We start from the raw sequence: 25,258 nt of genomic DNA, 5'->3' as shown, positions 1-25,258 counted from the left end.
CCGGCCAGGCTCAGCCTAACTGCTGCCTGTGGTGCTGTGATAAGGGTTTTGAAAGGTTTCTCTTAACGATGGTGGGATTCAAACCTTAACAGGTCAGATAGTGATGGCCAGATAGTGACCTGCCCTTCTCTCCACCCCAGGGGCTCCACGGGTCCCCTCCCTGGTCCACTGTCTCCCTACTTGTTCTCCTCAGTCCCAGGAACCTGGCTTTTCTGAGTGGTCTCCTGGTTGGGTAGAGAACAGCCCAGGGCCAGCTTCCCTTGCTTCTGAGCACCTGCCCAGGAACCTGGCCCTGGCAGGCCACCCTGGCAGATCTCCAGGATGTGGCCTCAGGGGCAGAGGTATAAGGGACCTGGGTGAGTCCTTGGAGAGTCCCCTCCATGCCACCTGCCACAGGCACGTCCCAGGGCTCGGTAGGCCAGGTTTGTTTTCCCCCAGTCCCTCCAGTCAGGTCCACGGCCAGATAAGATGAGAGTATCTGGGACCAGCTCAGGTCACTCCTGGGACTCCTGTACCTCGCTGGCTGTGGGTGGAAAGATGAAAGCCAAAAGCCTTCTCTTTCCAAGTCTGGCTCCATCGTGAATTCACAGTTTGAACGCTCCTGGAATCCGAGGTGCCTTCCCGGCGCCCTCCGAGCACGTGGGTTTAGCTCCCACTTTCCCTGATGAATGTCCCTCTAGGGCAGCCCTGGTGAGCCAAGCACATGGGGTGGTGGCGGGGGGGGGGGGGGGGGGACCTCGGCAGGGCCACCTAGCAGCTATAGGCTCAAGGCCCTCGGGATAAAGCCACCCCACCTCCCCTCCCTCCAGCTGTTCCCTACCCTCTCTGCCAGAGGCCACGCCGGGAACACCCATGGACAGAGCTCCAAAGGAAAACACAGAGGCCAAGGCGGTTTGGAGAAACCGGTTCCATTTCGATAGCATTTCCTTACAACTGTGCCTGGCTCAGGGCTGGGCAGCGGGTGGCGAAACCCTCCCCGTGTTGCCCAGGTCTCTGGGGGGTGGGAGCAGAAACAAAAAAGTTCTAGGCTAAGGCCGCTGCTATGTCCTGGGTGCAGCAACCTGTGAAATCACATTAATCAAGGAAACGGACGTCCCGCTAAAGTCTGTGGTACTGCACTCTTTAAAAAAAAAAAAAAAAATCAAACAAAAGTAAGATGCCCAAGCCACGGCTTAGGATGACGGCCCCCTGTCCACTCTGAGATGTTGCTGTGACCTGAGTCCTCGATCAATCCTGGACCCAGTCATCACTTGGGGTCATGTGGGAAGGTGACCTCTCGCCCAGTCCCACGATCCTTGCTCGGTGGAGGTCCCAGTGATGTCCCAGGAGGGTGGCATCGGGACACCTGGTAGGCTGAAGCACCCAGTGGGGGACAGTCTGCTTTCTGATCGGGGCCAGGACGGAAAAACAGTCACCTTCCCTGAAGTAAGGGAAGAACACAGTTCTCTAGAAAAAAGTCAGATTTGCCAAGAGAGGAGATGCTGGTGCTGATTTGTAATGTCGATTTGGGGGTAAGTGGGGAAGAGGGAAAAGGAGCCGGGTCGGGGTGTGGGGCTGGCCCGGCCCTGCCAGCCTTCCTGGTGGCTGGGGCACTCAGAGGTTGCTGAAGAGTTCGTTTTTCTTGCTCCAGTCCATCTGCGGGGCCCGTTTGCTGCTGCGCTTCTGGTGGGCCCTCTCTTTGGCCACAGCCAGGGAGATGTTGAAGTCCAGGATGGGGTCGGAGGAGGAGGAGGTAGATGAGGGTGCCGTGCAGTCCTGCTTCTTGAGGCTGTCTTGGGAATTCAGCTGTAAAGAGGAGGGGGCGGCAGAGCGCGGGAGTTAGTGCCTTGGAGAGGTGGCTCCCTTGGGGCGGTGCCCAGGGAAGCCAGGTCACAAGAACTGAACGTGGCTCAGCATGTGACCTCCACACAGGCTGGTGTGCCAGGATCAAATGTGGCCTGGCAATGGACTTCCTGTCACCCAGTGCCACCCCGCTCCGCCCAGCTGGCCGGCCTACCTCCTCACTGGTGTCACTGGAGGTGGATCTCGCCAGGGTTGGCCTGGGGCTCTCGGAGGCCGTCTCGGCCAGGGCTTCACGACTGTTCTCCTGGCACGGAGAGGAGGCGTGTGGGTGGGCAGGGCACGGGGTGGGCAGTCCCGGGCGAGGAAGGGCATTCCCAGGGAAGACAGGCGCCTCGGTCTGAGAAGTTCCACTTAAGCCCTCGCTATCCACCCCAGAGCCCCACCGCCTGAGCCTGCCAGGGCCCCTCGAGGATTTACATTTTCACATTCTTCCAAGGATCAGAGGGTAGCCCGGTTCCACCACCCAGGCAGGAGGAACCATCCATCGTGGGATTAGCCGAGTTACCCGCCCCAGTCCTCCCAATGCAGCCTTTGGGGCTGACTCGCCTTTTGGGACGGCGACCCGGGAGGGGCCTCCTGGAGTGTGGGGACACTGGGAGCACCTTTGCTTGGCGTGGGGAACGCCCATCATGCTCCCTGAGTCTCCTGCAGCCCATCTGACTGTTTACTTGGACTTGACCCCGGGATTCTTGAAGTCTTAACCCCAAAGCTGCCAAGAAGGGCTCTGAAGGAAGGAGGTGGATGAGTTCTAGACCCACAGGCAGAGTGACAGAGGCTCAGGTGGTCCAGGGCCAGCCCCTTGCTGTGTCTGTCCCCCAGCAGGAGCCCCCGGGGAAGGGAAGCCTTTGAGCAGACCCTGCAGAGAGCTCCCGTTCTGTGGTCCGACAGCGAGTCGGCCCATCCTAGAGCCAAGGCCTTGACCAGGGCTGTGGCTTGGTGCTCAGCTCCTGCCTGGGTTCCTCTGTGGCCCCAGCTGCCACCGGGCCCCGCCATCTCCCCCCAGCCTCCGCTGCCTCCTCTTCCCTCTGTCCGGGGAGGACAGGCTTTGTTCTTCCAGCCCAGACTGGAAGTAGCAGGGGCCGGGGAGCGCGCGGCCAGACACTGCAGCTCTGTTCTCGGGGGGAAGAATGGCCGCCTCTGTGCGGTGGGGAGCTAGAGGCGGAGCTTGGCACCCAGGATGGCGGGCTGCGGACGGGCCGGCCAGGCCCCTCTCCCTCCCCGCTGCCTTGGGCCCAGGCGGGGGCTGAGGGATACACGGGCAGTTACATAGCTTGGGGCCCAGGAGGGAGCAGCCTGGAAACCCGCAGTTTCCACCTGAGCCAGATGCTGTCCACCTCCCCCCTCCCCCTGCACACCAGGACTCAGCGCCAGAGAAGCAATTAGGGGTCTGCCTTTACCTTCCGGATCTCTCCATTGGTGAAGGGCTCAGGCAAGGGACCTAGGCGAAGGAGAGAAGAGCAGAGGTGAGGCAGGGGCTCTGGGGAATGCCGATGGAGTGGGGCATGGAAGGCAGTGAAGTTGCGGGCTTTGGGCAGATAAGCAGATCACGTTCCCCAAGGTCAGTGTTTAAAAGTCTCCTGACTGCCACCCACCGTGAGTACCTTTGACATTTTGACAACCCAGCACCCGCATACGTTATGCGTGTGTGTGACCAAAGTTTAACGAAACAACTTGCCCTTACTACATCGCAATGCTTTTTGATATTTTCTATTCAGTTTCATTAAAGAAAAAAAAGATGCTGGCCTCTGCCTACTCGATTAATCCCAAGAACCACCGATGAGTAAGGAGCTGTTTGAAAAAAAGCGCCGTCCTAGAGGGGGCTGAAATTCCAGGCTGGCTGCCTACCAGCCACCCGGGGAGCTTGTTAGAAATACAAATTCCTGGGCTTTGGTATCAGTTTCTGTTTCAGTGGGTCTGGGACAGGCCTAGGAATCAGTATCTTTCAAATGCTTCCTAAGTGACAGCGGCATCACCAGAACTGGGACCACACCCTGGTTATGATTAGTACCTGCATCAGCTGAAAGAAAAGAAGCCCAACTCCTACTGGCCAGTGTGGGGATCGGGGTGGGGCGGGGGACCAGAGGGCTCAGGGCAGAGTCCTGGGTGTGCCCTCCCCCAGCCAATGGGAAACCTGGTGGTGGCAGAAGGGGTCAGAGGGAGAGACACCGGGCCCTGGGGTCACCCTCCCTGGGCTCACTCAGGGTAGACACCCCACCTGGCTGCAAGGGGAGCTGTTCCGTCTCTGGGGACTGGTCAGCCTGGGTGGGTTTCTTCTGAACTCTTAGCTCAAGATCAGTGTGTGTCTTTCTCCTCCCCTGGACCGTGGCCCCGGCACAGGCAGGCATACCTGACGCTCACCCAGCCTTCCCACGGTGGCTGGGCAGGGGATTGCTGGGACACGGGGACACTCACTCCCATCCCCCTGCAAGCAGCCCCTCACCCATGAGCTGTAGGCTGTCTCACTGTGGTAGGGAGGCAGCCGCTGGGAGGGGGCATGCCTCTCCACGGGGACAGTTACATCCAGCTGGGAGGAGGGTCACCTGGGGAGAGTACCCACCCCCAGGTCTCCCTGCGCAGGTCCTCTGGCCAGAGGCTGCAGGCACTGAGGTTCCCAGGGCGTTCCCACCCAGCCAGAGGGAGACAGAGGAGGGAGGAATGTCTGAGTGTTGATGACTTGGGGGTGGGGGGCAGAGAAGGATGCTGGGGGAGGCCGGGGGAGGTATTTGAGCAGCTGCGGGGAATCCAGATTTCAGCTGTGTCTCCCCACCACATGTTGCCAAGAACAAGGCTGGGGGCTTCTCTTGGCTTGTTTCCCCCTCAGTGAGAAAGGGGATTATCTGAGTGACCTGGTTTCCATGAACTTGGGAGCCAAGGGTAAAGGGGTACCCACCTCCCATGCCCAGGGTCTGCTAGCGACTTCTAACTCACCCATCCCCGCCTCCAGGAACCCCCAGGACCCACTGGGCCCCTCCAGCTGGGGATCTAAGTTTGTGGCAGGACCTTTGCGTGGACCCATCTGCTACAAATATGCCCCTCAGGGAGGCCCCACCCAGTGCAAAGTCCAAAGATTTACCACCCAGCCCCCCACCCCTCCAGGAGCCATCTTCCCAGGGAGAAAAGTCCAGACCAGGGAGCAGAGCACCACTCAACTCCTCCCTGTCCTGGTGCAGCAGCCCTGCCCCATTTGGCTTGGGCTAGGGCGGGGGAGGTGCCAGGCTTGGCAGGGTGACGCGGGGGATGGGAAGGGCAGGGGCCCAGGGACCCACTGCTCTCTAGAGCCAGCGAGCCTGGGTTTCCAAGACAACCTGAGAGAAGGGAAGGGGAGGTACTGGGCCCTGTCATTGGACTCTGATCTGACCAAGCTAAGGCTGGAAGCCTCTCGAGACTTAACCCTTTCCTCGCATCAGCACTGCCCTGAGAGACTGCTGGGGGGAGAGGGGTGGGGGCCCAGGCCTCCCTCCGCTGCTGCAGCTTTGGCCTGGGAATCGGCAGCTCGCTTCCATCTCGCCCTCCCTCGTGCCAGCTTCCCCCCCGTCATATGCCACCCTCAGAGACCCGATGTCAGCGCCGGCGTCCTCTCCCTGACCCTCTCTCCCAACCTACACCGTCTGCCTCCCGTCCCGTGGGACACAGTAGAGGCTAGAGCACCGGCCCGCACCCCTGACCTGGGGGCCTGGGCCGCCCTGCCCAGCTCACCATGCAGGTGCTCCTGAGACGGGATCACTTTGCATTTCTTGAAGAACTCATCGGTCTCCTTGTCCACCACCAGCAGCTTGGCCTCGTCCCCGCCAGCCTTGATGGCGGACACCACGTCCCCGTGCTGCCTGCCCTCCACGCAGACCCCGTTCACCTGTGGGTGGGGGCAGGGGTTACTGGCACAGGTCTCAGTTCCGGGGTGGGCGGGGGCAGCTGGAAGCAGTACAAGGGGTCCTCTCTGTCCTCGGCCAGTTGGCAACTGGGGGACACTCAGCCCCCCCTTGCCTGTGGAGTCCTGAACCAGGCCAAGTGATCCTCCCACCTGATGGTCAGATGGGGAGGCAGGACACGTGGGAAAAGCCAAAGAAAATAGCCGGCCAAGACTGAACAAACACAGCTGTGACATGGGACGGGAAAGATCTGGGAGGCCTGGGTTGGGCCCCAGCTTTTCTAGGTACTTCCCTCCCTGGGCCTTGGTTTGCTCACATGTAAAATGAGAAGTCTTGGGAGAGCTGAGCTTCCAGCTCTAAGGTTCGAAGACTGAGATTCTGGGACCGGCCCCAAGACACTTGGTTCACGTTTCCTCTCCCAACGAGCATAGCACAAGGGTGTAAGAGTGTGCCTGAGAGCCCCACTTGGGAGAAGGATTTCATCCTCCTGCCCGCATCCTCGTGCCTGGCATGAAGGCCTCGGGCGGAGGGAAGCTCTGGCGATGGCCCCAGACGTCTAGCTGGATGGACGGGTGCATCGTGGACAGCTGAGTGTGTCTGCTCGGTGACGAAGAGCCCAGGGGAGATCCAGGCAGGAGAGAAGTCAGTCCATCTCTCCATCCGTCCACCACCCATCTTTCCTTCCTTCCTTTTTTTAAAAAAATTTTTTTTTTTTGCCACACCGCATGGCTTGTGGATCTCAGTTCCCCGACCGGGGATTGAACCCAGGCCCCAGGGGTGGAAGCGCACAGTCCTAACCACTGGACCGCCAGGGAAGTCCCCCATGTTTCCTTCCTTTTGTCCTTCCTTCCTTCCTTCCCACTCCCCCACCATCCTCCCCCGTCTCCCATCCATCCATCTGTCTGGTATCTCTGGGCTGCCCGAGCCTCACAGGCTAATAATGAAGGAGCAATGATGTGACGCCTGCCGCAGGGGAGGCCTCCTGCAGTCAGGAAGGAAGAGCCTGGGAGGAAAGCAAGAAGCGTTACCTCCACGATGCGGTCCTGGGCCCGGAGCCCCGAGGCCTCAGCGGGCGAGTCTGGGTCCACTGCCCGGATGAACTGGCCTGGCTTGGACTTGTCACTGTGCAGGTTGAAGCCGTAGCCGTTGGGGCCCTTCTTCATGGCGCAGAGCCGTGGCCGAAGCTCGTGCTGCGGGGAGAAAGGAGGGGCCACGGTCATCCCACAGCACCCCGGGTTCTGCCCTCCCTGCTCCGTGCCTGACCCCACCTCCCCACCGAGGAGAACTGGGGGAGGACGCAACATGCTGGCCTGGGACTCAGAAGACCCGAGACCCCGCACTGCAGCAACCCGGCCGGGTGACCCTGGGCAGGCCACCGTTCCCTCTTCTGGCAGATGCGGGGTGGGAGCAGGTTAGCTCAAGTCTCTCCCCTTCTGACATTCTAAGGGTAATCACGTTATTTTGATCACTACCTCGTCTCTCAGCGGGTAGCATCCCTGCCAGCCTGGCTGGGTACCTGGGACAGGGACTGGGGACCCCCAGCCCTTTTGTACTCAATATTGTCTGCAGCGGGGGAAGCAAGGGCAGCTGGTTACTCAAAGCTGGTCAGCATGTTTACAGTAAAGCGTCTCCTCGCCCACACGGACTCCTGTCTCGTCCCCACCAAGCAAAATGGCCCAGCCAGAAGGGAGCCGGGGGCCAGATGACCACAGACCGGAGGGAGGCACAGCCAGGGGTCCCGGACGGGACAGGCACATCCCACCGGCAGAACCAAGGCTGAGGGGAAAGGCAGCAACAGAACCCCAAAGACCGTGTGGGTCCCCAAGGAGCCTGAATGGGGAGGGGAGCGGTGGGGAGCAGGGCTGGGCTGAAGGGAGCCCCGTGTGGCTGTGGCCATGGCCTGGAGAGGGGGACCCACGGAAAAGGCACAGGAAGATTGCTCTTAAACACTCAGACCCTCCGCTGAAAACAGTTTTCACCAGCCTAAGCAGCTTAGCTTAGAAGCTGCAGCCCTGGGGTACGTTTACAAGACGGAGGGAATACAGTGTGAGGGGGCCAGAGGCCTGAGCCCATGACCGACTTGGGGTGCCTCTCCCCCTTCTCCAAGGCCTGCGAGCTCTGGGTTATCACCAGGCTGCCAGGTATCTCCCGCTGAGGAGCTATGTGACCTGGGGCAAGTAATTTCCTTCTCAGAGCCTAGGGTTCATTGTTTGTAGACCATTCTTAGTGCCAGGGTTGCTAGGAGGTCCAGGGGGTAATTAACATATGTGGGAACACCTGACCACGCTAAAATCTCTGTGCCCGGTTTGCCATCGTTGCTAATATCAATACAAGCTGAGAAGTGAGATTCTGAGGGTGGGGTGGGGTGCCGGGTAGCTCTGAGACCTCACTCCCCAGCTGGGAGAGGAGAAGGCAAGGGAGGGGTGGGGAGGGAGAGGAGGGCTTACAGGCCTCCTGCCCCAACTCGCTGGCCCCAGGAGGCGGCCGCCGTCTGCAGTGAAGCCTCAGTCCCCACCCCTCTGCTCCGGGAGGGGTAGGGAGGTGGCCGGAGGAGGGTGACTCTGCTTTCCTTTAGATGCCTGGGTGGGCCTTTGTGTGTTTCAGGATGTTGGTAGGGGGTGTGGAGAGGCCAAGACAGGAAGGAGGGGTGAGGCGACGTTTAGGCCTGGGTTTACCCTAATCTGGGCTAGAGGCCCCGTGCGCTCTCACTTCACCCCAGACCACAGCTGAGACAGTTAAGTGAGCATAAAAAAGTGGGAGGCGCCCACGGAGGCACCCTCTTTTCTCCAGTTCTCCTCATCCCTTCTGGTCCTCACTGCAGGCCCACCCCCCACCCCCGCTGATGCCCCCCCTCCCGCTGCTTCCCCTGGGGTGTGGGGGGGAGGCCCTCCCGCAGCCTGCAGCCCCCGCCCCCCACCGGGATCTAGTTCCGGGAGTGAGGCTCTTTTCCCCTCAAGCTAATCCCTCCGCGGAGCTGCCAGCCCAGCCCTCCCCCAGGCCCAGGGGAACAGGAACAGGTCCGACCAGTTGCTACCACGGGGCAGGCAGCTTTCTGCCCCAGCCGGGCAGTGCTCTGCAGTCACCCTGAGAAAGCGGGGAGGGTGAATCACGGGGAAGGGAGAGGGCAGCTCTGGTGTCTCTGCTCCCCCCGCCGCCCCTCACTCCAGAGAGCCTTCCCTCCATCCTCGAGATAGGGTTAGGGGTAGGGTGAGGGTTAAGCCTGACCCCTATCCTCGAGATGGGGAAACTGAGACAGGAAGCCCATTGCCTGATGTCAGAGCTTCACGGTGGAGAAGCCAGGACGCCACCCCGGGCTCTGACTTGGGACCTGTGCTCCCGCCACCATCCCTGGAAGGACCCAAGCCCAGGCTGGGAGGAGGCCCACTGGAGGTGGGGAGTTGCAAACACCGCTTGCAGCCTCTGCTGGGAGGGGCAAGGAGATGATGAAACCGCAGGCTTCCTTCCGAGGCTCAGGCTCGCGGCCTCTCGCGGGGCGACACGGGGTCGAGCAGGCCCGGCGGCTTCGGGTGTCCTCCTGGCTGGCGGGGCGGCACTGGCTGCCCCCGTGATGGGTCCCTGTGCCGCGGGCTTCCCTCCCTGATCCGCAGCACCTTTCACCCCGGGGACCCTTGCCTGGTGACTTGTCGTGTGCACCTCACTTCCTTCTGCTGGCGCCAAGCCATGAGGATCTCAGGGCAGATTCACCTGCAGAGCCCAGGCCCCCGCTGCTCCCTTCCCCCTGCACTGGGACCTGTTCCGTTGCTTTCTGGGGTGGCTGGGGCGGGGGACAAGGAAACCCCAGGCGTTTTCCGAAGCGCTCAGACAGGTATAGAGCCCCACCCAGCTCCCATCTTCCCCAGTCCCCAGAGGCTCCCTCCCTTCCCATGGGGCTGGGGGGGGGGCTTCCCATTCTTCCCGAGTTGCTCTCCACCCTTCCCCCAGCTGCCCCCAGGAGGCGTCATTGCCAGCTGCTCAGTCAGCCCATCAAAGGCGCCCATCCCAGCCTGGCGGAGGCTGCTGCTGTCAGGAGTCCTGGGGGCAGCTCCCTCAGGGTGTGTGGTCAGCACCGAGAAGAGAAGATGGGGACGGGAGGTGTCAGGTGCTGGCCGGAGCTTGGCCACCATTGCTCTGGGCCCACACCCCAGAGCTGGGGCAAGGGGAAGAAATGGAACATCTGGGACATCCTGGGGGTGGCATGCGGCTCCCAGGAGCTCAGGAGGGGACCTGTGCCATGGTGGCAGCTCCGGAGGGGAACATGGCCCCAGCGTGTTCAGAGATTCAGGGGGGTCTTCCAGTGTGGATGACAGCTCGGAAGGAAAGATCAGGATCTGCTCAGTGGGGAGACTGGCAGAGAAGTGAGAGGAAAGACCAGGAGGCGGTGGTGGCCGACGGGCTGTGCAAATGGGCCAGGGCGGCTGGGGGCTGGATGAGTCTCTCACTTCCAGACAATGCCAGACCTGCCTTCCAGAACAGACCCTGTCAGGAGAGCTGCCTCTAGACTCTTCCCATGGGGGCTTCTCCCACCCTGCGGGTCTCGGGCTGCCCCGAGCCTTGCACAGGCCTGCCCCGGCTGCTGGCTCCATTCCGTCCTCTTCACCCAGGGAGCCCAGTCACCTCCACCCACTCAGCCCAGGGAGCGGATGTTGGGCACGGAATTCAATAGGCACCACCAGCAGCCACCTGGAAAGCTGGGGAAAGTCGATACCCTAATCCTGGTGACCGTCTCTGGGGAGCAGGCCCAGGGCCGCTCCCTGCTCCTCCTTGGGGAGGGCGGCTGGGGGCCAACGCCCCACTGGGCCCAGCCCCGCCCTGGCCGGTGCCATGGTGATGGGCCCTATAGAAAACAAGCCAGGCTGCTTCTCCCAGGCCAGCCAGCTCCGGGCCCCAGAAGGGGCGGCTGGAGGAGCAGCAAGACCACCAGGGTGGCTAGGGGAACAACAGAGGTGACTCGTCACCTCCCAAGGCTGCCCTTCCCCCCAGCCCGGCCAGCCGAGGGCTCTTCTTTATGCAAATAAGATAAGAATGATACCCTGCCCCCACGCTGGGGAATCAGCCCCAACAAGGGAGGGGGGGGGTGGAGAGATGGAGCCCTGGCTGTTCTGGTGGGGGAGGGGTGGGGTATACTGGGTGTAAGGAGCCCGGGCTGCAGCTCAGGCCGCTCCGCGGGGCTCTTGGAGACACAGGCCTGGGTCTGGTGCCAACTCTTCAAGGAAACCAGGATGGAGCGAGCTGCCTCTGCCTGGGGGTGACGTGTGACTGGGCAGTACGGGGGCACTGTCCTTAGGCCAGGCTGGGAAGTGACCAGGAGCTCAGACTGCTGGCCAGTGTCCAGGCTCTAGGCTGAAGGCATCCTCTCCTCACCCAAAGGGAGGTGACCAAGGGCTCGGCTGTCACTGACCCATGATCTCTGGCCCTGATGTGGCTTCATTTATTTCTCCCTAGAAGACACCCCAGCCCAAGGTCTGTGCACACTGAGGAATTCTGGCCGCCTCCCTCTGCAAAAAAGGAGCGACTCTAGGCCTTGATCTCGTGCTTTGCCGTTTCTCAGCGGGAAGGCCCTTCTCCGGAGACCCGCAGGGTGGGATCCAGATGATAAAGTGGGGCTGCTTCTCTGACACCCCCACGCAGGGACCCTGAGCCAGGTTCTCCCTCTGGCTCTTTTCTCCCGGTGCTGGCCAGAGACCCACCCGATGGGGAGTTTGGCTCAGTTCTCCCCAGGCCTGGGCAAGCCTGGGATAGAGCAGGCTGGTACCTGGGCTGCGGCCTGGCTGGACACCACCCAGGCTGGCAGGCTCTCTACCGTCATCCCTCCTCACCCTCCTTCCAGAAGTTGCTGGATTTAACTCCTGTGGGCTGTCCCGAGAGGCTCTGTGAGGACCTTCTCGGAGCTTGTGAAATCGGGGCTCTACGTTTAGTGAGCACTTACTAAGTGCCAAGCACCCCACCACGGCTTTATAAGTGTACGTTCTTGTCAGGACCCAACTGTAACCCTTTGGGAGGAGGGTATTATTGCCCTCACTTCACAGACGAGGAAACTCAGGTTCAAACAGGTGGCATAAACCACTCAGGTACACGCAGCTGATGGGAGGAGAGGGTCGGCTTTGAGCTCAGCTCTAGGGCAGCAGTGCCCAGAGAAACAGAACGCCAGTCACGTAGCTAACTTAAACGTTTCTAGTAGCCAAATTAAAACGTAAAAAGAAACAAGAGAAATCAATTTTAATATCTTACTTAACACAACATATCTAAAATATTATCATTCTAACACGTAATCTAGTTAAAAGTTATTAATGGCATACTGTACATCCTTTTTCCTGTACTAAGTTTTCCAAATCTGGTGTGCATTTTATTTTTCACTTACGGCACATCTCAATTTCAACCAGCACATTTCAAGCGCTAAGAGCCACACGTGGCCAGTGGCTGCCCAAAAGGCCCGTACAGACCCTAGAGGTCTCACTCTCAACTCTTAGGCTGTCCCCTACGTCCCCATGGCCTTTGCTGTTTCAACTGGGCATCACGACCTTATAAACAAGCACAGGGAGAGGCCGGAGCCTTTGTCCCTGGAAAGTCAGAGCTCCGGCCTCAGTCCCCCAGCCTTGGGCGGCACTAGAACCCAGGCCTCGGGGCATCCGTACCACTTGTCCTTTTCAGGGAGCAGGAAGCCAAACAGGGTCTGGGGTCGGGGGACGTGGTGAACTGTCCTACCCTGAGGGGTGGGGGAGGAAGGCCAAGGCCGACAGCCAAGGCCAGCCTCTCAGGGGTAGTCCTTTGTGCTACAGGAAGCCCCAGAGCCAGCAAGGACAGTTCTCAGGCCCTGGGGATGAGGGTAGAGACTTGGTCACCAGACTCCCGGCTGGGCCCATAGTGTGAGAAGGGATGGGGCCTGGAGCCTGCCCCTTCTGGGCTGAGGCCTTCCATCGGGGCTGACACTTTTCCTGATGGTGTCCCCTGGGGACAGAAGCACCTGGGAGCCCTGGATCCTTGCAGGGAGCTGGTTCCAGCAGCCTGAATTTACGCTGCTGTGATGGCCCTGGTATGGCCCAGAATGTGACGGGCAGAGACACCCAGCTGGAGGGTCAGGCCCTTAAGCACAACCCAAGCCGGATGGACGTGCAGACACTGGAGTCAGAGTGAGCGGAGTTCTCAGACACAGCCCTGCTACAGGGTAAGGGCTCCCTACTGAGAACCGTGGGGCCACCGCCCGCACTGATGGAGCCTCAGTCTCCGCATATGGACAAGGGGGCTAGTAGCTACCCCGTAGGGTGGTCGTGTGGATTAACTGAGATAAGGCGTGTTAGTACACAGCACATCGCCAGACACACATAATAACTACCATTTACTTATTATTTATCAACTTACAAAATGGAGAAAATAATACCTGATTTGCAGGGTTGTGGTGAGGGAAGAAAAAGAAAAAAATCAGTGAAGTGTGTATCACTCTCTCTAGGGCCGGGCAACTAGTAGGCTTAGAGTAGCTCCCATTATTGGGGTCTAGAGCTCTGGTTTCTCTCTGTAAGAGGCTCACAGCACCCTCAAGACCTTGGCCAGGCCCCGTCTTCCCCTAATTCCTAAGCGCTCCCTGACTTCCTCAGGGATCCATGGGATGGGAAGCCTGGGGAGGAAGAGAAGGGCCCCCCCATGGAGACAGGACGGGGTTCCTTGAGAAAAAAGCCCCTTTCTCTTTCCAAGAGAATCATCTCCAGGACTGAACAGGAACCAGAAGGTCAGAACCAGGGGCTATCCCAGGGGAGAAAGAAATCCCAAGTATGTGACTTAAGAGGAGGAACCAGCACACAAGCCGTCACACCCTGTCCATTTCCAATCCAAACATCCTGCAGCTCAAGCCCTGCTCTGCCCTCGCAGACTCCAGCTCGGTCCATGTGAAACGGGAACATGGGAAAGAGGTTGGAGGCTGCCAGCTAATGGTGCCCACCCCCGACTTTGCCACCTGGGGTACCTCTGGGATCAAGGTCAGGCGTGGCGGGAACCCACCCCACGCTGGGCACTTAACACACACCTTCCGCATCATCTCATCAAATCTCTCCCACAACCCTACAGGGTGGGGTCGGGGTCCCCATTTCACAGAGGGAGAAGCTGAGGCTCGTGGGGAACGCTGAACAATCAGGGTCCCAGAGCCAGAGGGCAGCAGGGCTGGGATTCACAGACTTTTGGCTCTCTAGTTTGAAAACGGAAGCTGCTAGTAGGCAAGAAAAAGGAGCGAGTAAAGCTCTATCTGGAATTCCAATCTCCGGGTGTGCTCTCGAGGCACTCGAGGCACGAACAGGCCCAGGTGGGTTGGGCCGAGATGAATTAGGACAAAGTCCCCCATGGCTGTTTCGCATTCATCCATTCACGCAAAAATGATTTATTGAGCCCCTCCCTGCTCGGTGCCGGGGACAGTGATGGGGATATGAACATAAATCAGCCACAGCTGTTGCCCTTGGGACCCAGCACGGGCTGGTGGAGCAGATATGAACAGATGATTGAGATATTGCGTGTTCCGTGTGAGAAAAGGTGGAAGGACAGGGGGCAGAAGGAGGTGAGGGAAGAGCTCACGATGCCTGCGGGGTCGAGGAAAGGTTTCCTGGGAGGTGAGTGGTCTTGGGGAGCGTGCTTGGTGCGGAAGAGGACTGAGGGTTCCCACGTGCAGATATCAGGGGCGAAGGCTCAAAGCACATGGCATGCTGGGAGGGAATTCGGACCCTCGGTGTGGTTTGCTGGGCTGGTGGGGACAAGAGGGGCGGTGGCGAGAGAAGGCTGCCGGATTGTGAAGGGCTGATTCTTCAATGACAGCGACCCCAGATGGAGCGCTTTCGGATGCCAGGCTTGGCCACGGCAGCACGTGCCCTACGGGAGAGGCAGATCCAGGGCTAGCTGCCCCCTGGGTGGGCGTGTAATCATCACTGTGAAATATGTATTAATTCAGATCTCAGCAACCAACGTTCACTGAGCATTTACTTAGTGGAGGCTCTGAGCTACTGGCTCGACAGGCATCCTCATGTAACCCCCGCCAACGCCACGAGGCCCCTGCTGTCACCCCCAATTTACACAAGAGGAAATGGAAGCTTAGAGAAACTTGGCTCGCTCGCGGTGGCCCAGGGAGTGCAGCTGAGCTGGCTCAGGCCTGCCCAGCCCCCGCTGTGGGCCCCGTGCCGGCTGCCCAGCTCAAGGATTTAGGCCTCATCCTGTGACTGCGGGGGGCCGTGAGCAGGGGTGCTGTTGCTCCTCCCTCCCCGTGGGTGGAGGTGTGCCGAGCTGGAAGCACCCCGCCACCTCCTCCGAGATCAGGACTACGGGCACCCCTCGCCCTCTGCCCTGCATCGTTCTCGACCCAGGCCGCTCTTCCCAGTGAGATGTCACCCGCCACCCGCTCTGCATGACACTTTCCCACCAACACCTTTTTCACTTCTGAGAACTAACGATGATGTCATTAACAGCCCCCACTTTGTAAACGAATTCAGACTCAAACTAATCAGTTAACATTCAAATGCTGGGTATATCCCTTACATAGACATCGCTTGTCTCTTCAGGGAACGATGAACTCTTATGATGTCTATTAACTTCTTTTTTCTTTTCTTTTTTTGCAACGACAGGGCGGGTCATCTGCAGGCCCACCGTACCAGATTTCATGGGAACCTCCCACCAGAAGGACTGAATGCTGCTCAGCGGCCATGCAGAGGCTAAGAGACACCCCGCTCACAGCTGGGATTCAAATGCCTGGGCGTACAGATGCTCAGTCCAGCACACTAGGGGCTCAAGGACCTTCCATTAGTTGTAAAATTCTAGAGAAGGCAGGTGTCACTGGAATCCAACGCCCTCATTTTATTGATGGGAGAACCAAGGCTCACAGAAGTTCTGATTTGCTCGTTGACCTGAAACCCCAAGAGGCCTGGTGATGGTGTCCCCGGGACTGGCTGGAGGGTTCTGTTCCCTTCCACGGGCCCAACAGAGCATACACACAAATGCAGGTGTCACGCCACTACCTGGGGCAACCCCATCCTGCGCTCACCCAGAGAGCAGAAGCCAACCTCTGCTGCTCCTCAGGTGGCCTGGTGGGGAGCACATGAGCTAGGTCAAGCCTCCGTCCTGGCCTCTGCGCCCCCCAGCTCCCCGCAGGCCCTCCTGCACCCAGCAGCAAAACCGAAAGGGCACCAGGAGGAGCTAAACATGACTGCAACCTAGGGGGGCGGGTCGGGGAGGCCGGTTACTTGTGCCAGTGCCGAAGTCCAAAAAAAACAAAAACAGAACAGGAATGGTCAATCGATGCCCTCGGCACAAAGTTCAAACTGGATTTCTGCCTGGGACCAGAGGTCATGGGTTCCAACTCCCCAGTGTCAAACCCCTGCCAGGGGTGCTCCGACCCCACCCCCACCCTTGCCAATGCCAGCTTGTTAGCGGCAGGAAGCAGGAGCCTGGTGGCCCTGGCGTTCTCGGCACCCAGCTCTGGCTGGACAGGGCTCCTGGTGACTTCACCTCCACCAACCCAACCGGCCCTCTCCGGCTCCACCTGCTACCCTTAAAGGCTGAACTGTGCCCTTTCTCTGTCAAGGGAGGCTCCTACTGGCACCACGGACACCCCTGCCAGCAGGTGGAGAGCTGGTGAAGCCAAACGGGCCCAGGGGATGCCCTGGTCCTGCTCCCCACAACCCCACCCTGAGGCCCCCCCTTCACTCTCCGGGGAACGGCAGGCTCAGTACAACTTCCCTTTTGCCTCCGCCCCTCCTACGGCCGATCCAAACTGGGGTCATGAGAGGAAACACCAAACGTGGTTAGAAAGCAACCAGTCTGCTTGCTGTCCAGGGACTGGAGTGAGACAGCTGATGCCCGGGCAAGACCACCTGCTGTCCGCTGTCCAGCCCAGGAACGCTGGACCACTCCCGCCGCCGTTTCTCCTCCTCCAAGGTCTTCCCTCCCGCTCCCAGATACTAGCCAGCGCTTACTCCTCACATTCCTGAGAATCATAAATCCCCCTGGGTGGCAGAGCTGCCACCATCCCCCAGACCAGACGCCTCTGCGCCTCCTCCCTGAGCCCCACCCCCATACATCGCCTTGGGACGGTGGAGCTTCTTTCTTAGAAGTCACACCGGACTTCAGGAGGATGAAGTCCAGCCAGCCGGAAGTTCATGATACACACGCCAGCCAGCGGGCTGTGGGGAAGGGGGGAAGTGCCTGAGAACCCAGCGTGTGACCCCCTCCCCTCCCCTCCCAGCGCTGCAGCTCCACACAGAAAGAGCGTAGTTATTCCTCTAGCTTTTTGAAGTCGGGGCCGCTCTAGCCTCACCCCAGCTCCATTTACCACCCCCAGGGGCCGTGGAGAAAGCTGGTCACTTCACCAGGAGGGGCGGGATTGGGAGTCCCAAGGGACCGGAGCAGACACCACCGACAGAGTCGAGGAAAAGGGGACTGGGCTCCCTGGAGCCGCTCGCCCTCACCCTCACTCCCAAAGGCGCTCAGGGTCCCAGCCCAGTCTGGGGAGAGGGAGTAGGGGTCGCGGGACGCAGCCTCAAGGCTGTAACTGCCAGTTCGCCCGGTTGGCGGGCGGATGCAGTCTCCCCCGTGAGGATCCAGTTTCAGAAAGACAAGGCGGCAGCAGGGCTGGGCGTCCGGGGCGCCTGGGTCTCTGGACTACTCTCCCTCCCACCCGGTTCCAGCCTCGCCGTCCGGCCCGGGCCCGCACTTACCCGCTCCTGATGGCTCTTCTCGGCCTCGTGCGGCTCCGGCGCGGCGGCGGGCGGCTCATTTTCGCCGCCAGCCCCCTGCTCCTCGGCGGCGGCCGGCGGCTCGGCCTGCCCGGATCCTTCCTGGGGGCGCAGCATCTCCTCCCGGACCTGGACGCCCAACTTCTGCAGCCGCTCGTCGGTCTCGGGGTCGACCACCAGCAGGCGCACGGAGTTGAGTGCGGCACGGATGCGGCTCACCACCTGCTGGTGGGTCTCTTTCTCCACGTTCTCGCCATTCACCTCCACTAGCCGGTCTCCGGCCAGCAGTCCCGACTTCTCGGCCGGCGAGCCGGGCTCCACCAGCCGGATGAACTGGCCTACCTTGCCCTTTTCCCCGTGCAGGTGGAAGCCGTAGCCGTTCGGACCCTTCTCCAGGCAGCAGAGCCGGGGTAGAGGCGCCCCGGCCGCCGCGTCCGTGCTCATCTCGCCCTGCAACGGCTCAGCGGCGTCCGGTCGGGGTCCGGAGACGGGACGGTCCACCCCTTCTTCTCACCCTGCGGGCCGGGAGACGAGAGCGAGGGAGGCAGGGAAAGCCCGCGCCGCCGAACTGGCAGAGCGAGCAGGTGTCCTGGGAGCGGCGGAGGCGAACTGCGAGGAGCCGAAGCCGAAGCTCACGGACCAATCCCCGCCGTGCGCGGAGTCTGAGCGTTCCAGAGCCCGCCCAGGCTGCTTATTCCGGGGGGCGGGGCCGCGTGGAGGGTGTGGACCACCGAGGGCCAATCAGACACCACGGAGAGGGGGCGCTCTGGCAGGGTGAACGACACCGGCCAATGGGAGCGCGCAGGGGTGAGTTTCTGCTCTCAGCGCGGCGCCCCGCGGCGGGAGAAGAAAGAGGGCTCAGGAAGTGGAAGTGTCTGTTACCAAGTGGCTGGTTGAGGCCCGGGGGTGGGGGGGAGAGGGGAGGGGGAGGAGGAGGGGGAGGGCCGGGCGGGGGCGAGTTCCTGGTACTGGGCAGAGCGGCCCGCAGGATCTTTTCTGATTTCCCTCCACCTGCCTCGGGGATTGAGAGCCAACCCTCGGGTAAAGGACCCTAACATTTCAACAGCCTTCAGCCGAAGTGTGCAACTCCAGTTGGGGGTGGGGGCGGGGGCGACTGTTGCCAGGAAAATCAATGCCGCTCCAGTGCTGCGAGCGGTATTACGAATAAGAACGAGGTCCACCTCGGACCCAACAGAGTAGTTTGAATAACGAGATTTTTCCATTTGTGGGGCCACTTTGCTTTGTCCCAGGAACTGCTAATAGGGGTGCGGGCTCTGATCCTCGCTGGGACAGTGTGAGGGTCCAGCAGAGAGCCCAAGGCTTCACGGGGCTGCCCATCCAAGACAGGCCACCTAGGGACAATGGCGTGGGAATTGGCGTCAGCCTTTGGCTAGGGAGGTGGGGTTGGGGAGAGGCAGATCAGGGTCAGGTAACCAATCTCTGGGTACATTCCATAGGAAAAGGAGCCCTGGCTTTTTTCAATAGAGAAGGAAAAATGATTAGGACCGTAAGATAAACCTTTCAGCTCCTACTTTCAGATGAGAGGCTGGTCACAGAGGCTGGGGGCAGTCTGTTAGGGATGAGGTGACTAGTTGGGGACATTGAAGGATGAGAAGCAAATGATTTTGGCAATCAGTGACAAGCAACGACAATCCTTTCAACATGATCCGCCCCCGCAACCCCCCCCGACCCCCGCATCATGTGCACCTCAAAGAAGCAATGGACAGGGTGTACTTTCCAAAATACTGCCATTTACTTCTGAAAAACACAAATGCCAAAGGCCCAGAGCAGCCCATGTGATTGGATTGCCTGCGACCTGCCTTGGGCCCCAGAAGAACCCGGCAAGGTCAGGCTCCTCCCTGCTCTGCCTGGGAGAGGCCTGGAGAGCGTCCTTATCGTGCTGGCTCTGCTCTGGGAGCAAGATTTCTGCCTTGAAAGCAAATGCAGCAGCTGCAGAAATGTACAGTGCATACCTTTCTCACCCCTCTCCCCACCCCTGGTGAACAGAGCTGGAGTAAAGGTGCCTCTAGGTCATAAGCTGCACGTCTCCTGCCCTCTTCCCATTGTTGGGGTCAGGGCTTTGGGAGACATGTGACCTTGGCCCCATGTAAACTCCTTTAGCATGTAAACTCCTTGCTGCCCGTCTCCCCACCCCAAGCCTCACCCACATGACCTTGTTTTGCATACAATGCGTTGATTTTCCCAGAAATGGATGACCTCTCACTCCCTAACCTGGCTCAGTACGAAGGGAGATAAAGAAGTTTGGGCCCGAATGTCCATCTGAGAAGAAAAGGATGTGGCTGATGGGGGAGGAGATGGCCCTTGGGTTTAGGGGTTACACAACGGGGTGAGGTTTGCTCACTTCTATCTCCCACCTACTCCAGGAGTCAGGGCTTTCTTTTTATCTGGCTCTTTATCCAGTGGAAGCACTACAGCTGCTTGAAGAAGTAGCCTGTGGGCTGCATACCGGCCTAAGGATTGGAACAGAAGAATAACCTTTCCCTATCAGTAACTGTAGGTGTCTGGGGACACAGGCAGAAAGGTAGGAAGATAAGGCCAGGGATTCAGGGAGGAGGGGCTCCCCTGGGATCTGAGGTCCAGTGAATAGGAACCAGATGTTTCCAGGTGCCCTAATGTGCTTGTGGGCTGGGGGAAATGGGGTGCACCTCCCAGAGAGGGGCTAGTAAGGCCAGAGGTAGCCTAACAGACCTAATCTTTGTTACTCCTCTCCCCCCCTCCCCCCAGGGAGCTGGGTCCCTGCCCAATCTCCACATCTCTTATCTTCCTGAGGCTTTGGTCTCGCTCCTGGCACAAGGGCCCTGTCTTATTGGGGAAGATCGTTCTCTGGGGAGCCGGAGGAAATGAAGGCCTGGGTCTGCTCAGCCTCTTGCCAGCTGAAGGGTGGGAATGGGGTCACTACCTGCCTCATACCCCAGAAGTGCATCAGTGCCCCCTGGTGCTGAGCTGGTGCAATATCACCCTCATGGTGGGTAGGTGGGAGGCCCAGGCCCCTGAGTCCTAGCACTAGAAGGCAAAAGGGGCACCAGCTCCCTTCCTCCGTTTTCTGGTGCCCTTTTGATTAGATTATGTATCATTAAAATGAAATAAAAATATTTTACCCTCCTCCGGGGATGCAGGGAAGCTACAGGAGCTAGAATAGGGGCAGGAGTACGGAGGGGCTGTGCACTGGGTCCCCCAACTCTCTCCTCATTGGCTCAGCCGCTTAGAATAAACCAGGTCTGAGGGAGAAGGCTGCATCCTTGTGCGTCTCTGGAGCTTCCTCTCAGCCCCTTGGGATTCACAAGAAAGAGCAGCAGCTGGGCCGCTTCTTCTGGGATTCCACATAGTCTCGGATCTGGAAGCTGGGTTCATTAGCCTGCCGCCCGGCTCTGTACTTCAGCTCCCTTGAAGAGGAAGAAGAAATGGGCTGGGAAGGCAGTGAGGAACTGAGCCTTCTCCCACTCCCACGGCCCGGGGCCAGGGGGCCTCCGAACGCAGAATATAGTTGGGCCCGGGGACTGGGCCAAGGGCCAGGCCCTACCGAATTCCCAGATGGTGCCACCCTGCCCTGCACGTTCCCTTCCCGGCTCAGCGCTCACTTGGCAATGGCCAGAAAGGCTAACTCCACGTTCATGCCCGTCTTGGCGCTGGTCTCCATGAAGGGAACTCCATACTCCTGCCAGGGTGAGATTAGCCTCAGTGGCCAGTCTCCGGCTGCCCACCCCCACTCCCCCCAGGCAGTCACTTACCCTGGCCAGCATCTCTCCATCCTCTGAACGGATCATCCTTTCACTGCTCACGTCCGCCTGTCAAGCCCAGGTGGGTCACTCTGGGGAAGGAAGCCTTGACCCCGGATGGCCCCTCTCCCGCCCCGCGGGCCCAGGTTTCTGCCCTGGGAGCAGGTACTTCCCGCCCTCTGCTGGTGGCCTGCGGGACTGCGGGTGGTATGATCCACCTGGGGCCAGGGCTTCTGCCTTCTTCAAGTTCTTACCCAGCTCCCAGCAGGGGGATCTCACCCCAACTCAGGGAGGTGGGTAACTCTGCTTGGCAAGGGGGTGGTGGCCAGCCTCGAAGGGCTGACAGTATTTGAGGTTAACCCTTTCCACACACAGCTCTTAATCCGTGTATCTAGTCCCTAGGATCTAATAGGGGCTGAGCAGCTGGTCATCCCTGGATCTCTCAGGAAGCAGCTTGACCTTTCCCCGCAGGGGGCCATTTCCAAAGCTTTAAGAGGGCAGATATGATGGACTGAAGCCTCCAGATAGGTCTGACTCCTGAACTGGAGGCTGTAAAGAGTGCTTTGCTGGAAGGATGTCCAGCTAATACTTGTGGCAGTGGGAGAAGGATGGGCTGACCCTGCCCTGGAGCCACTCACCTTGTTGCCTAGGAGCATAATCACCACATCCCTCTGGGCGTACTCGTGAATCTCAGTGAGCCAGGCCTGCGGGAGAGGGTGCGCTGAGCCCCAGCCATTCCCCTCCTCCCTCCTGCCTTTCCTTCTTCTGCCCTGTGGATTATCCTGGACTACTCACTGCCCCTGAACACCGATCATAATGCCCTGTGCATTCTCTCATCGACATCTTTGTTTGGGCCTCTCCAGTCCTGAGTAGCTCTAAACCCCTTGCAGTGTAGCTCTCAGTTCTATGAAAGACAGAGGCGACAGAGGCTATATCTTATAAATCAGCTGGTAGTCACCAGCAGTCTCCTCGAGTGCCCTGTTGAGGATTCTAAGGCCCCATAAGGGCTCAGTGATCAAAAATACTGTGATTGATTAGTGATGTCTGCCATGAGCATGGGGTTGGAGGTGGCAGTAGGAGTGCCATGGATTCCATCCAGTTTATAAGCAGTTTTATATCTGTATGTCTTGTTCCCCCAGTTTGCTTGTCAACCCCTTGAGGTCAGGGAGCATGTGAAATCGTCACGATGCTGTGCACAGAGTCAGCGTTTGTTGAATTACTGTCTCGACTATTTAATAGTTTGCTTGTGAGGAGGGAGCCACTCGCTTTGTCTGCCTGAGTCACCTTCTTGAAAGTTGGGGTGGATGTATGGGTAGACTTTTCTGCTCGGGCTCTCCTCTTGGTCTCTGTGGGTAATTGTCCAGGGTGGCGCTGGGCACTTTCTGAACATTCTGTCATGAAATGCTCCATGAATCATAGGGATGAGCAGGTGACACACAGCCTGCTTGGCCTTCATGCCCACATGCCCATCAACCACCCAGGAGCAGTTGATTACTTCTGAGTCACAGCTCCGGTGTTTTTAACGAGGCAGCAGTATTCCATGCTCCACCCATTCCCACAAAGCAGGAAGCAGCCCTGGCCTGCACAGGCCCTGCCCTGCCTGCTCGTGAGTGGTGGGTGGGGAGGACCTACCCGGATGTTGTCGAAGGAAGATTTGTTGGTGATGTCATACAGCAGGAGCAAGGCTGGAGGGGGAGAGAGAGGTCACATGGGGAACTTGGGGCAGAAGGGTGGATGTTACAAGTGGGCTGGGGGGGTGGTGGAGGTGGAGCACGTGAGGGACCTACCCTGGGCATCTCGGTAATAAGCGTGGGTGACACTGCGGAACCGCTCCTGCCCTGCGGTGTCCCAGATCTAGGAAGGGATGGACAAATGGTCAGAAGGGGGCAGGGACTGTCCTGGGCAGAGGAAAGCCATGTTGTGGTACGAGAGATGGGCGGGGAGGTGAGATGTTTCCTTCTTTAGTTTCTCATGGGCTTGTGAACATCTGGTGATGTCCCGGATGGCGGTAGTTAATGAGTTCTCAAGCTCGTTCGGTGCTGTTGCCTCTTGCCCAGCCCAGGGATTAGAGGTGTCCAACCTCCCAGAGCAGATGAGGCCTGGGAACCTGGGGATGATTTGAAGCGAGCCTAAGCTTGTCTGAAGGCACTTAGAGCTGCTGCCTTTGACAGAAGGGAGGGTGCCTGGGAACGGCTTTTTCTGCAGACATCAAACAAACAAAGGCCGTTTCCTCTCCTGACCCCCACAGGAAGTTAGCCCAGGCGGAGCGCAGGGCCGCAGGCCTCCTGTGGTTGGGTGCGGAGGCTGGGCAGGCTCCCCCATCCTCTCGCCCACACCCCAGCCCTCCCAGCCGCTGGTCTCACCTGCAGCTTCACCCTCATACCATCCACGGTCACCACCTTGTTCTGAAAGAGAAAAGGGCAGAGGGAGAGGTGGGCGTGGAGGGCAGGGGAGTCTCGGTTTCTGCCTTCTGCTGAATCCTACAGTACAGCAAACATCCTGTCTGGTTGCTCCCCAGGGCCACGGGGGTCCGGTGAGCCCCGGAGACGTCTCCAGCCGGATTGCCCCATCAGGGCAGTGGGACTCTGTCCCCAGGTACCCCTACTTTGGAGTCCTCTCTTCTGGGGACTCCGTCTGCCCTTCTCACAACACGCCAAGGCAGGGAGAGCCTGAGAACCTGCCTGACCGCACCCCTCCTCTCGCCCCGGCCCGGGCTCAGCAAGGTGCACAGGCGGAGCCCAGCCTCCAAGCTCTTAGAGATAAGACGCCCACCAGCATCTCGGGGACCGCAGAGGCTGGATCTGCAGGGCCGTCTTTCCCCTGGCTGTCCACTAGTTCTCCTCAGTGAAGCTTCCCCTCGCACTGGGAGGGAGGCACCTGGCCTTTGAGAGCACCCCTGCCAGGGTTAGACCCTCACTCTCCTGGCCCGTGCGCGTGTGCAGTGCTCAGAGCCCTCGGCATCCGGGATGCCGATTTGTAAAGATGGGTTCATCGAGGTGAGAGGGAGGAATGCTGGCAAGCTGCTCTGTTCCCACAGGGCCAGCCCAGTTCCTCCACCTAGTGCTGTGCTGGGCTTCCCGGGACTCCAGAAAGACTGGCTGACCTCAGGTCTTGCCGGGGGGCCCAGCTAGCACTGTGGGATATGTCTGCCTGGCTGGGGGCAGGATGTTAAGACTCAGTCTCTCATTTCTCATCCTGTAGGGGAGCCAAGAGCCTCCCCAAGCCCAGACTCCTCTTAGCTGGCCACCTCTGGGGTCCCTAGGGGAGCATCCTGTGCCCTAGGGTGAGCCACAGCGGTCCTGAGAAGCCAGCGCAGGTGAGGAGAGGACCGTCCCCCGTGCCTGAGCCATAGCCCCTGGCTCGCTGCTGGAGGAGGAGCCTGCAGCCACCTCACCCTGAAGTCTATGCCGACAGTGGCTATGAAGGTCCCGGACAGGAAGGCCCCATCTTTGAATTGGATCAGGAAACAGGTTTTGCCGACGCCTGAGTCTCCCAGAAGCATCACCTAGGAGATGGGGGCAGAGGCAGTTAGCTGGGCTTCCAGGGAGAGCCAGGGAAGGATGCCGACTGCCCCGAGGGCACCTGCTTCTGGAAAAGCCTGCTGCTGCCTTCACCCTGCCTCTCCTCTCCACACTCCCTGGCTCCGGCTGCCTCTCAGGCTCTCCCTCTGACCCTCCTGTCCTCATCTGGTTTCCTGGAAGCCTGAGCTGCCAACTTAGCACTAACAGGACCTCAAACGTGCTCGGTGGCCCCAGAGAACAACCACATTCTTGTGGTCTCGACTCTGCACCGTGCTAGGATCCCTTCCCTCTCTGTGTGTGTTCCACGCATGTGTGCACACGTGGGTGGGGCTATGGTGCCAGAAAGAGAAGTGTTAATACCTCGGACAGGGATTCCCACCCAAGGGAGTGTATCAGAATCTGCTGGGGGCACGGCTCTGTCATTTGCAAAGCCATATTCTAAACTTACTTTTGTTCAGGTGTTTTACTTTTGGTTACATTTATTTGGAAGTTCCTGATGACATTTTATGTTTATAAAAGCGTTGCGTGAATTAGGGAAGGTTGAAATTTATACTGAAGCGGAGAGACATTTAGTCTGAAGTTCGTTCCGCAGAAAC

The 25,258-nt window shown here is 59.4% G+C and overlaps 2 protein-coding genes across 6 annotated transcripts in view; both read right to left on the bottom strand.

Moving 5' to 3' along the window:
- Window positions 1-1,462: 1,462 nt before the first annotated feature.
- Window positions 1,463-18,049, bottom strand: NHERF1 (NHERF family PDZ scaffold protein 1). Its single transcript, XM_059997783.2, has 6 exons — window positions 17,387-18,049; window positions 6,737-6,898; window positions 5,539-5,692; window positions 3,240-3,280; window positions 1,997-2,086; window positions 1,463-1,785 (listed from the first exon to the last, which is right to left on the bottom strand). The coding sequence occupies exons 1-6, from the start codon at window positions 17,846-17,848 to the stop codon at window positions 1,594-1,596; spliced, it is 1,101 nt and encodes a 366-aa protein (XP_059853766.1). The 5' UTR covers window positions 17,849-18,049; the 3' UTR covers window positions 1,463-1,593.
- A 1,092-nt stretch (window positions 18,050-19,141) lies between these two features.
- The window catches only part of RAB37 (RAB37, member RAS oncogene family), a 70,943-nt gene continuing 64,826 nt past the window's right edge, over window positions 19,142-25,258 (bottom strand). Inside the window, exons 2-9 of one of the 5 annotated variants that reach the window (XM_059998247.1) lie at window positions 24,536-24,646; window positions 23,505-23,546; window positions 22,929-22,995; window positions 22,774-22,826; window positions 21,780-21,845; window positions 21,154-21,210; window positions 21,004-21,080; window positions 19,142-20,808 (exon numbers count right to left, since the gene is read on the bottom strand). In XM_059998247.1, the coding sequence (XP_059854230.1) occupies window positions 20,703-20,808; window positions 21,004-21,080; window positions 21,154-21,210; window positions 21,780-21,845; window positions 22,774-22,826; window positions 22,929-22,995; window positions 23,505-23,546; window positions 24,536-24,646 (579 nt within the window). In that variant the 3' untranslated portion in view covers window positions 19,142-20,702. Of the gene's footprint in view, window positions 20,809-21,003; window positions 21,081-21,153; window positions 21,211-21,779; window positions 21,846-22,773; window positions 22,827-22,928; window positions 22,996-23,504; window positions 23,547-23,913; window positions 23,948-24,535; window positions 24,647-25,258 lie in introns of those variants that run through there. The other 4 variants (XM_059998251.1, XM_059998248.1, XM_059998249.1 and 1 more) reach the window with 4 other exon arrangements.

This window comes from Delphinus delphis, chromosome 19, assembly GCF_949987515.2.
Source record: "Delphinus delphis chromosome 19, mDelDel1.2, whole genome shotgun sequence".
NCBI lineage: Eukaryota > Metazoa > Chordata > Mammalia > Artiodactyla > Delphinidae > Delphinus > Delphinus delphis.
The sequence above is the reverse complement of the archived record's forward strand: the minus strand, read 5'-3'. Positions and strand labels throughout refer to the sequence as shown.

Coding starts and splice junctions, on each gene's coding strand:
- NHERF1 (XM_059997783.2), bottom strand. CDS start 17,848: ATGAGCACGGACGCGGCGGCCGGGGCGCCTCTACCCCGGCTCTGCTGC. Junction 3,281..5,538: donor GTCTCAGGAGCACCTGCATG/GTGAGCTGGGCA, acceptor TCCTTCGCCTAG/GTCCCTTGCCTGAGCCCTTC. Junction 2,087..3,239: donor CCAATGGAGAGATCCGGAAG/GTAAAGGCAGAC, acceptor TCTCCGTGCCAG/GAGAACAGTCGTGAAGCCCT.